A 12,202-nucleotide genomic window follows, 5' to 3' on the forward strand; every position below is an offset into this window, starting at 1 on the left:
ACAAAGTGAGCACATCATGTACGCAGCTCCTACAGTGCCCACCCTACACCCAGACAGGAAAGTGGACCAAGGGCTAGACCCCTCTCTGCATGAAACAGGGACTTAGGGGGCTGGCCCTTCTGTGAAATCTAGAAAACTGGCCCTGTAGCCAGAGAAGGACATGGAAGACTGCCACCTGCCCAGGGCTCTGGACAGGGGATGAAAGCTTGCTGGAAAAAGTCAACTTTCCTGGTTTGAATGTATCTGCAAGGGGCAGCACTACCAAGCCAAGAAATGTACATAAACCCCATCTAAGCCTGGTGGGACCCTGCAATCCTGGCAGAGGCAGACCGGAAATGCTCTGGAGGGACTCTCCCGCCACCCCGGGGGCAGAGACCTCTCTGGAGAAAAACACTCTTGCCCAATATGATCTCAAAAAGAGTTAGAACCCTTAGGAGAAAATGAAATTATGTCATGTGTCTTAATACTGGCGCAAGAGCTCCAGTTTTCTCTCTACACCGCAGGCAAAGTGAACCTTTTGAACCATAAGCATGGATCATTCTGTTAGAGGGAGGTCACTTGATAAGATGAAGTCTTTCATCACCTAATAGGCCGAAACTCCTTCCCCTCCACCCCACACACTCTGCTCAAGACACGCAGTCTCTCTACTGTCTGTCAAGGTCTTGTTATGGGGTGAACTGTGTCCCTCTCCCTCAAAAAAAAAAACCCGATATGTTGAAATCCTCCCCTCTGGTACTTGGAAACGTTATCTTATTTACCAGTAGGGTCTTTGCAGATGTAACCAAGTTCTGATGAGGTCAATAGGGTGAGCTCTTAATCCAATACGACTGGTGTCCTTCTAGAAGGAAAGATGGCTATGGGAAAAGAGACACACAGGGAGAAGGCTACATGACCACAGAGGCAGAGATGAGAGTGATGCTACAAGGCAAGGAGAGCCAAGGGTTGCTGGCCACTGCCAGAAGCTAGGAAGAGGCAGGAAAGGATTCCCTCCGACAGACTGCTGAGGGAGCATGGCCCTGTTGACACTGACTTGGACTTCCAGCCTCAGAACTGGAAGACAATATATTTCTTTTTTTTTTCAGTACGCGGGCCTCTCACTGTTGTGGCCTCTCCCGTTGCAGAGCACAGGCTCCAGACGCGCAGGCTCAGCGGCCACGGCTCACGGGCCCAGCCGCTCCGTGACATGTGGGATCTTCGCGGACCGGGACACGAACCCGTGTCCCCTGCATCGGCAGGCGGACTCTCAACCACTGCACCACCAGGAAAGCCCCCATTTCTGTTGTTTTAAGCAGCCTGGTTTGTGGTATTTTGTTCCAGCAGCCCCAAAACTAATACAAGCCTCAAATGTGTTCCAGCACTTTCTGATCCCTCTGCTTGCAAAGCCCTTCCACAGAGAACCTCCCTCACTTCCCACAGGCCCCTGTTCAACTGGCACCTTTGCAGAGAGGCCCTGTCCCACTGTACCCCCGAAACTAACGTTTCCTGCCTCTCTCCATTCCTTTGCCTCATTTATTATTTTTCTTCATGGTTCCTAGTCATAGCTAACCTTATGGTATGGATCTTTTGTTTATTGTCTGCCTTGCCTTCTAGAATGTAAGTTGCATGAAAGTAGAGATAGTCCAATTCATTGCTGTAATGCTCAGTGCCCACCACGTGCCTGACCTAGGCATGCCCTCCATACATATTTGTTTCATAAATGAATGAGCTACTTGAGAGTAGAGTTTATTTTTTTATCCTTCCCAGTATCCGATATAACACTTTGCTCATAGTAGACTCTCAGAAAATATGTGCAGATGAACTAATAAACCCATAATCACTAGTGGGCTTAAGGCTCTGCGTGGTTAAGAGTGGCAGTCAAAATGCACATCGCATTGGCCTGCATTTGGTGGCCTCTTTGCTTAAAACAACTGTGGGGACAATCGGTCAGTTTTCTGTGAGTAATCATCAGAGCTCACCATTTGTCTGCTTCACGCAGCCACTGTGTCTCTTGCACTGAATGCCCCCAACCTCGCCCTGTTGTTCTGATTAAGGAGACAGAATTGAGTAATCTAAATTTAGTTTGTGTAGCTCAGAGGTGCCAATCATGGCAAATAATGAATTGGGGATCTCCCCCCACCCCTTTCCTGAAGCATTGAGCTGAAACCAACAAATTCATTTTATTTAGGATCACAGGCTGGATTCTGAGTGCTATCTGTGAGAAGAGAATGCTTTCTTCACTAATTAAGTCAACAGAGCTCAGGCAAACCCTCTCCCGGGTGGTGGGAGTGCTGCTTATCTGAGTTGGCCCAGAGAATGTGCTTTCTGTTTGTTAAGGGAAGTGGTTATAATTTTGGTACAGATATTTAAGCCAGAAAATAATGCATTTATATACACATACATATGTGTATATATACATAAAATATATACATATATATATATATCTCATATAGTTTTATAAATTTCTTTAGCTTTTCAAGGGCTTTCTGGATTTCTTAGTAAAACCCATATTTAGAATTCACATCTTCTGATTTAAGGGCTGTGTTTTCCTATCAGTTTTGAAAAGGACCCATATAAAGCATACTTTATCTGTTTTCACTTCAAAAGAACATAAAAATTTACTCACTGAAAAGCTGTTGTATTTGATGCTTTTTGTAAGAAATAAGCCATAGATTAGAAATAACAAATGTCATGAAGAGCTCTTTGGGGAAAAATAATGAAGTTCTGTTTCCATTTGTAACCTATGAGTCTTAATATGTGTGTCGGGAGGTTTTATACATGAGTATAATTTTGAATGAGTTTTTTAAGAGTCAGTAAAAGGAAAATGAATGAAATTTGCTGATTCATTTTTTAAAATGAATGATTCATTTTTTAAAATGTTATTCATTTTTTTGAAATGAATAATTTTATTCATTTTTTAAAATATTATGTTGATATATTTTTAATTTTTATTATTTTTATTATTTTTTAATATTTATTTTTTATATTAAAAAGTTTTTAATATTTACTATTTTATTTATTTTTATTTTATTTTATTTTTTAATTTTTATTATGTTGATATATTTAATAAAACATGGCTTGTTAGTTCCTTTTTTTTTCTGGCCAGATACAAATTTAACTTGCCCCAATGTTGATTACATGAGATTTGGCACCTTTATGCCTTGTCACTAATCATCAGCATTTCCCTGGGAGGGACCAGAAGACCCCTGCTATCTCCACTTAGCAGGAGCGGTACAGCACCCGGGATGGAAGGGTGACTTATCCTGAGCCTTCTGAGCCGAGAAGAGCCCACATAGTTCAGTCATTAAAAACCCTGGGCTTTTTCTACTTCTCTGGCCTTGTCGACACTTTTTCCAGCACAGCATTTCAAACTGTAAAGACGTTTTGTGTAGCTGATTTAAAAGCAATGGGTTTAGGCTTTAGGTAGAGGAGTATATTATCTACAAAGATCACCTCTTCAAAGGGCAAATTAGACTAATGTAATTTTCATTCTGAGAACTGAGAGCTAGCAAAATGTATAGGAAAGCAGTTGATACGAGGAGCAAGTTTTACTGTCTGTTTAGGGGACACCTCTTGCCTGATTTGAAGACTGTGTAGATAATATGAAAGGCAATCCACTTAAGTTGACATTTTACACCAAGCTGAATACCAGAAAGAGGACCCACTTTAATAATAAATAAACGAATTCAATCAAGAGCATACATTTTAGCTACAGAAAACTGGTTTTGCACTCAATCTAGACTCCATTTTCCTGGAATGTTCCACGTGGCTTGCCCCCTTACTTCCTCAGGTCTTTGCCCAAATGTCAGTGAGGTTTTCTCTGACCCATCTATTTCAAATTGCACTAGCCTCCCCTCTCTCATCTCCCTTACATAGCTTCATTCTTTCTAACGCTCATCATCACCCTAAATACTACATATTGTGATTATTTTCTGTCTCTCCCCTAATCCCTATGTAAGTCCCTTGTCTGCTCTGTTCACTGCTGTTTCCCCAGTGCACACAGTAGGTGCTCAATACTTGTTCAGTGAATGAAAGAATGGTGCCTGACACCTTTCTATTCCAAAGGTCGGTCTTGTACTTCGAGACGCACTGAGCATTAGGGCCAGATGGGCGGGCAGAGGTGTGGGAATGTAGCAAGGGCTAGAAATGCGGGGGCACCTGTTCTGTGCGCGGGATTGGGGCCAGGCAGTCACCCTGCGAAGGTGCACAAACATGATACTGACAGACCTCACCCTACCAGCCCACCAAAAAATGTCTGCCGGACTGGCCTTCCCTTTTCCTAATGCTATCACGTTAGCAGTCTAATGTTTGTTTTCTGGTCCCAGCTGTGAAACTCTGCTGCATAAAGATACTACAGAGGAACTTAACAGGTATGTCATGAGTGTCTGATATAAAATAATTCCTTTTCTCATTCTGAAAACAAAGCAAAATAAAACAGGGTCGGTACAGTTGTGCTGTAACTAGGCCACAAAACTGGAGAATTGAGGCAAAAGCATTGTCACATGTAAGTGATAGTAGTGGAAATGTGAAGAAAGTTCTTTACGTTGTCATGGCTGCAGTTCCTGCCTTGGTCAGGTGGGCGCATGCAACCAGGGCGTTCGTTCAGGGCTACCCGCACGGATTTTTGGTGGTTTGGGTGGAAGGTGCCAATTGCACAGCCTGGGACCCTTTCTTACCCTGGGGCCCTCGCTGCTGCAGGGCGGGCTCCCGGGGAGGGGCGTGTCTCCGCCTGGCCCCGCCCCTGAAGCCCCGCCCCTGCCCGGCACCAATGAGCGGGCGCACAGCCCGGGCGCAGGGCGTGGCCGCGCCTGATAAGGAGGCGTGGGTGGTGGGTGCTGAGGTCTGCTGCTAGCCGTTGGTGGGGCCCGCGCCTGGGTGTGCTGCAGCGGGAGGAACCCAGGTCCCGGGCCGAGGCTGCCCCGGGAATGGTTTTAGTCAGCACAAACATGGCTGCGGCCCTGCGATCTGCGGGCGTCCTGCTCCGCGATCGGCGTAAGTGGGGCTGTCGCGGCCGCCGCCGAGGCGGGGACAACGGGCAGCTGGCGCCCGGGTCCCCGGGCCTGGGAACTTCCAAGGAGCGGCGGCGGGCTGCGCAGGAAGCTGCCTGCGACGGGGCGAGGGGCGGAGAAAGGATCCGGAAAGGGGCGCTCCACTGGGAGGGGCGAGAGTGGGGTACGTGGGTCCCCCGAGGACCCTGAGAGGCCGCGGGGAGGGGTCCCGGAGTCACATCGGTCCGCTGGGTGGCCGTGAGCAGTGGCTGAATTTCTAAGAGCCTTAGTTCTTATCTGTAAAATAAGAATAATGATAGTGGCAGGATTGTTGTGATTTCGGGAGGCAGAGTGTGTTAAGGGCCTGCCACAGAGAGACAGTACCGTTGGCATCATTATCCTCATTATCACCATGGGCATCTACCCTGGGGTTCCCTCTCTGGTGGTGGAGGTCACACTGTGCCCACTGCTGCCCTGGCCCCTGGCATCACCCGGTGCTCACTTGTCCTTGGCAGCAGGACCCACCGCGGGGCAGCTCAGGCTAGTATTTTCTAGAGATATTTGGAGAAGAAGTAAGACCCATGGAATGGACAACCTCACACGTTTCTGATACAGAGGTGAATGTAGGTTGTGTCCACAGGATGAGCGGACGGGACTCTGGTTCAGACACACCTGGTTGGGTCACTAGCTCTGCAGCATTCCTGTGACCCCCCTGAGTGACGCATTCACCCCAGCTTGAACTTTGCTAAACATAAAAGAAGGTAATACCTCATAGGCTTGCCGTGAAGATTAACAGGGTACAGGTAAAGCCTGTAGCACAGTCCCTGGCACACAGTAGATACATAAATAACCTCAAAATGTTCAGTTATTAGTATGTTAAAGGCTGCCACCTACTAAGATGGTTAATTTGTATATTTGAATGATGACTGGACACAGACCTGACTTATTTTTCTAAGAAGTTCCCTAATTCATCAATCTGTCACCTACTGAGAAGGAGTGGAGAGTCTACTCTGAAACTCCATATCTTATTACAGGTGCCTTTGTTGGAAAAATAATAAGGACCCAGTGTCCAATGACAATCAGGTCACTAAGGGCAGTGGGAGATGAAAGACATTATCTTTTAAGAAAAGGAAGCACAGTGCCAGCAACGGGGCTGAAAGAAGTATCAAATTAGTCTTTTCTTTCACCGACCCTTCCTGTGGCAAAGAAAGTCTGACAGGCTCTAGAGTTGAGGTCATAGAACAATATGAGAAACTTTAAATGCTTTGTTGTCCAGGTTATAAGTAACCAAGTGGAAGGATTCAGAAACCACAGCAGAAGTAGATTTGAAGTTCAATTGAATTACAGACTCTGATTTTAGATGTACTTATAATACTTTAATTATCTTGTTTTATATGAAGGGATTAACATCTGGGTTAGAAAAAATTGAGTAGTATTTCTCAAAATGAATTCTCAAAGTAGAAAAGCAAAGTTTTACACTATGTTTTTAGCATAGTACAGAATTAATAAGAAGCTCCCTAGTATATATGTATATAGTATATACGTATATTTTAGAAAGTTAATAGAATAAAGAATTATTGTTTCTTTGTGACGTTTTCTTTCCAGATTTTTTACGTTAGGCATATATGTCTTTTGTAATTGGAAAAACCAAATCTAGAATAATAAAAAAGAATATCAATGTTTAAATTAATACATGAGAACATTCTGGCTCCATACTAGAAAAATAACAATTTTTTTCTTAAAGCCTCCCCTCGCCAAGTGTTTATTAATAGTTACAATACAGAACCTTATTTCTGTTAATTTTTAAAATGATACTCATGTTTATAAGGACCTTTTGAAATAATCTTCATCTGTTGTGTGATAGAAAAGGGCTGCATTGGGTACTTGTGTATCTTGTTTTCTACCCTCCCACGTACCACCCCCAAGCATCCAAAATATTAAATAATTGTTTTGGAGAATCACTTGATACCCGTGAACTTCTTAAGTCACAGGTATACTTTTGAATGATTCACCTATTGGGTGTGTCCAGGAATTAATGAAGTTTTGTTTTCTTACATCATCTTTTCTGCATATCCCTTGGTTTTATAGCTTTTATTGTTTGTAGGCCTTCCAAAGGTAGACCAGTTGTCCATGCCAAGAGTAGGGTTAGAATTACCTGGTCTTAGTTCATAAGTGGACAGATCCTTACTATTGAGTGTTCTTACTTCATGCATTGTGCCAGACACTGTTCTTGGGGCTGGACATAGATTTTTAAAATTTTTCCTCATCTTTACAACAGCCCTGCAAGTTTGGCCTTATCACTGTTTTACAGATGAGAAAAGTGAGGCTTGGAGTAGCTCAGTGAGTTGCCCAGTTACTGTCACACAGTTTGTTTGGTCCTATCTGGAATTTCTGCTCAGATCTGTCTAGCTCCAGAACACACACTCTTACACCACGCGATGCTGCCTGTGCCTTTGAATTTCTCTTAAGCTGTGAGCTGAGTGTATTCAGGAGTCTCCTTTTGTTCTTTAAATAATTACTTTAAACTCCTTTAGCTAGAGTAGTACTAATCATTTGGTAGGAGATACTCTGTTTTTCTGGAGTCTTCAGATCATCAAGGGAGAGGAGTGTTTTAGAGAAGTCCTTGAGAGGTGGGTGTGTTAACCCTATGTCCTGAGCAGAAAGGATCCATCATTAGCATCACCTTCTTTGAGAATTTATTTAACCTCAGAGAAGAGAATTTTGTAAGTAGAGGGCACGGCAATAGTTTTCGGCAGCTTGAAAATCTACCAGCTCCCAAACTGTACTAAGCATTGCTAATGTACTGGTTGGAGACTCTAGTCTCATCCTTATTCCCCACCCCTACCCCACCCCCTTTTAAAGTTTGCAGGAGGAAATCTTATTATATTACCAGCAGTCAAATTATGTAATGCCAAAGTTCTATTCTGATACACCCCATGGAATCTGATATAACCTCATTTACATAAGGAATTGCAGACATCGCAGCTTGATTGAGAACCTGGTTAACTCTCATCGTGTAGTTCAGAATTGAACTTGTCTGAAACAAGGAGATGTGAGTTGGTTTGAGACTTCACGTGAGCGGAATTGAAGTTCTTTATGTCGATCTTTGCACTTCTGCTTTGAGTTAATAAGGATTATTCAGCTCAAGCTCACGTAATTGGCTCTGGTGGGAATGTGCACAGTCTGGATAGTTGGAAATCTAAGTGGCCTGGAAATATCATTCTCCTATATTTTATAGACCTGCTAGGTGATAAAAAAAGAAAAAGAAAAAAAATCAGAGACGGTGTAGTCCCTACGCTCTAGACACTTACCAAGGGAAATAATACTGGTACCAATATATGAGGCAGGCCCTGTGAAGAGTGCTTCACTGGTCTTATCTGCTGTAATCTTTACAAGGATGCAGATAACAGGGTTTCACCATTTTACAGCTGGGGAAACTAAGGCTCAGAAAGATTATAACCCAGCCCCAGTTACATTACTAGTAAGTGGCAGAACTGGATTCAGAGTCGGGTCCATTGGTCCACAGCCCGGGTTCCTCACCAGAACACCTTTGACTCGTAAGCAGGAGGAGGGTAGAAGGAGGCTGATCTCAGGCTGGTTTCAGACCCGCTGGTTTGAGCCTGGGGAAGGGAGGTTGTGTGTATACTGCGGGGCACGGTAGTAACTACTGTCCTGCATTTTGCCATCTTGAGTACCTACTGTGTGGTTTCAGTTTAATTTCACTCTGTGTTGTTTAAGGATGAATACCCTTCATGCTATAACTGGGTATGGCCCATGGACTCCTCGATCCAGATAGGCTCTCCAGGCCCACAACTAACTTTGTGGTGCCCAGGACAAGACCCGTATACAGCAAGCTAACAGACTGTGAATTATGTTCTGTTCTGCTGTGCTGACAAGTAGACCTTGCTAACGGCCTGGAAGGGTGAACTCTTGAACTCTTCACAGTTCCTACAGAAATGCCTCGGCCTTGAGAAAGTTGCCTCGGGCGGGCAGACTTCCCTGCTTCTCTTCCCACTCCTGGCCTGCCCGGCATGGTGAAGAGTTGTGCATACTCCAGTGTGTATGGATGTTCAAGCTCCATTCTTGACCCTGTGAACAGCCACCAGTTGGCTACCCTTCAGATCAAGAATTGCTTATACTGATGGTGCGATCTGCCATCAGGAGGATGGATGCAGGAAAGAGGTCTGCGCCAGACCCTGGAAGTGGAGCTTTTGGGGCAGGGAATTCTGAGGTCCTGGGTCCTGGGAGCCTGGTCAGGAATACGGGGCATGGACTCTGGGGGTCCATGAATCCTTGGCCGTGCAGATGGCATACCCCATGGGGCAGGGTGCAGAAGGAGGTGGACCAGAATCGGCCCTTGAAAGCAGAGCACCTCCGTCCCCCGGCCCTTGTCAGAGTCCAAGGGCAATTCTGGGGTTCTTAGTTCTGGTACTATATTGGAGAAGGCTAGGAGGCAGATATGAGATCTGTGCAAGTGGTGGAAAACTGGCCCAGTTTCCACTCCTTAAATCAGTGTTTCTTAACCTTTTCTGCAGGCTCCTCACCTTTCATATGAGCAGTATGCTGCCGTCATAACATGCGGTGATCTCATGAGGGATCATATCAAAAGCGGCGGCCAAGGCAGTGAGAGGAGGTGTGTGTGGCTTCTAAAAAGGCTCCATGCAAGTCCTGTAAGCCATCCTAGGGGATGCCATCCCACCCCCTCAGAGAGGTCTTAAGAGCCTTCACCCACCTGCAGTGAAATGCTGGGGAAATCGCCTCTGCTGTAGCATCTCTATTAAATTTTAGATCCAGGAATTATGCTCTGAGGACCTCTTCAAAAGCAATTACTTTCCAGCTAGATTTCATGCTGCCACTTTAATTTTGTCACAGTGGTATATGGTGGCTCAAGGGCCTGTCAGCCACGGAGGTGCCAGTCGGGTGCAGCCACAGCAGCAGCTGCCACAGAAACAGCCCAACGTGCCAGAAGCCCCAGATGTCAAGTTCAGCCGGGGAACAGGTATGAGTCTAATTTTAGGTACTAATAAGGATTTCTCTTTCTTGACACAAACACCGGTGGATACCAGCTACCTAGGAGAAGAGGTGTTGGGAAAACTCAGTATGTAAGGAGTGGTATGTTATTTTCTTGGCTTCCTTTCAATAGCTGTTAAACTTATAGATTGCACCCCCAATTAAGGCTTTAAAAGTGTTTTTGAATTTTGATAGATTTTTTTACATTTTCTGTTAAAATCTTTTTCCCCAGCTTTATTGAGGTCTGGTTGACAAATAAAAATCCCACAGGGCTTTTGTTAAAGGACACAGAGTTGAGTACAAAGAGTCTGCAAATCGTGTGGGAATTTAGTTTTGGAATATGTCCCATAACAGAAATTATGTGTATGCTGGAAATATGTTTATGAACCTGACATGATTGTACTTATGAAATACATCTCCTGTGCAGGAAAAGGAATAACTAATCCACCAAGAATTTCTGTAGTAAACTGTTAAGGCAGTGAATATTATTGTAAATGCCATAATGTGATTTACAGTTTATTAAAGAAACAAAGTACGTTCCCTACCTCACCTCTGCTGTTTGCGGGTGGACATCAGCAGGCATGGCGTTGCTACTGGGTGTCCTCTTCAATATCAGAGGCCACAGCTGTTTTCAAGTCTTCCTCTGGTACAGAGGCAACAGAAGACTGCAAAGGTCGCTTTTTAGATGAGTACACAGATAGGAGTAATGCACTTTAACACTGGGCAGAGAGAAAGTAGCTCTGAACTATTAACGCCTTGACCTTTCTGGTAGACCAGATGTTCCACGAGAGCTTTACAGCTTTGAAAACAGTCATATTTTGTGTTTGTTACTTTTAATTGTGTGATCCTGGGTATGATGATGGAGCACTTAGTGAACTGAGGTTTGTTGGGGATAGGGCAGTAGGTGGGGTCCCAACTCATCTCCTTTCGACTCTCCGGCCTCCTGAAAAACCACACGTGGGAAGGGAGACAGGAAGCACAGACACTGTCTCCATCCTGGGGGCATGCCCAGCAGGGCGCCACTCCTCCTTGCCCCCACACGGCCCCTCTTTTCTCACCTCAGCCATAGTACAAAGTGCTTTAAGTATTTAGGGTTTGGGGTAAGTATTTGGTGTAAACTGAAGAACTGATTGGATGTGGAACCCTGGGAGAAAAATTATTTCATTACTATGTTATCCTGGTGGCAAAAGTCAACAACGTAAATTGCCTTAAGGGCTTCCCTGGTGGCGCAGTGGTTGAAAGTCCGCGTGCCGATGCAGGGGACACGGGTTCGTGTCCCGGTCCGCGAAGATCCCACGTGCCGCGGAGCGGCTGGGCCCGTGAGCCATGGCCGCTGAGCCTGCGCATCCGGAGCCTGTGCTCCGCAGCGGGAGAGGCCACGACAGTGAGAGGGCTGCCAACCGCAAAAAAACAAAGAACAAAAATTAGAGATGCTGAAGTGGTGAGTGTCTTTGTGAGTCATTCTGATGCCAGATATGAAGAAGGCCTCGTGCTGCTTAGTGCTCAGACTACTCTAGACAATGCTACACTACAAATTTGTCCTCAAAGGGCTGAGTGGTACATGTTTTCAGGCTTCGTGGGCCATTTGGTCTTGTTTGCTGCTATTCACCTCCTCCATCATAATGTGAGCCACAGGTGATACGTAAACAAATGACTGGAACTCTGTTCCAATAAAACGTTTTTTAAAAAAATTTATTTATTTTATTTATTTATTTTTGGCTGTGTTTGTGTTGGGTCTTTGTTGCTGCGTGTGGGCTTTCTCTCGTTGCAGCGAGCGGAGGCTACTCTTCGTTGCGATGTGTGTGCTTCTCATTGCCGTGGCTTCTCTTGTTGCAGAGCACGGGCTTTAGGTGCACGGGCTTCACCAGTTGTGGCTCATGGGCTCTAGAGCACAGGCTCAGTAGTTGTGGAGCACGGGCTTAATTACCCCGTGGCACGTGGGATCTTCCTGGACCAGGGCTCGAGCCCGTGTCCCCTGCATTGGCAGGCAGATTCTTAACCACTGAGCCACCAGGGAAGCCCTGTTCCAATAAAACTTTATTTACAAAAGTAGGCAGGGGGTGTGTGGGCAAATCTGACCCATGGACTGGAGTTTGCCAAACCCTGTTCTAGAGGCAGCATAGATCCTCTGACCAATTACATCTTGGAGATTTAATGAAGAGCTGGGATTTGTTTTTTATCTTGATGATGACTATATATAGTAGAATAGAATTAATCTGTTCCTTTGT

General features: G+C 45.1%; 1 protein-coding gene across 5 annotated transcripts in view; it reads left to right on the plus strand.

Annotated features, from left to right (window-relative positions):
- Window positions 1-791: 791 nt before the first annotated feature.
- Window positions 792-12,202, plus strand: part of FECH (ferrochelatase) — a 38,545-nt gene continuing 27,134 nt past the window's right edge. For 2 of the 5 annotated variants that reach the window (XM_065889582.1, XM_065889583.1), the window contains exon 1: window positions 9,866-9,963. Coding sequence is in view for 3 of the 5 variants with exons in the window: in XM_065889579.1 (XP_065745651.1) it covers window positions 792-805; window positions 4,916-4,968; window positions 9,837-9,981 (212 nt within the window). In the remaining 2 variants the exon portion in view is untranslated. Of the gene's footprint in view, window positions 806-4,867; window positions 4,969-9,836; window positions 9,982-12,202 lie in introns of those variants that run through there. The other 3 variants (XM_065889579.1, XM_065889580.1, XM_065889581.1) reach the window with 3 other exon arrangements.

This window comes from Phocoena phocoena, chromosome 13 (assembly GCF_963924675.1).
Source record: "Phocoena phocoena chromosome 13, mPhoPho1.1, whole genome shotgun sequence".
Classification (NCBI taxonomy): domain Eukaryota; kingdom Metazoa; phylum Chordata; class Mammalia; order Artiodactyla; family Phocoenidae; genus Phocoena; species Phocoena phocoena.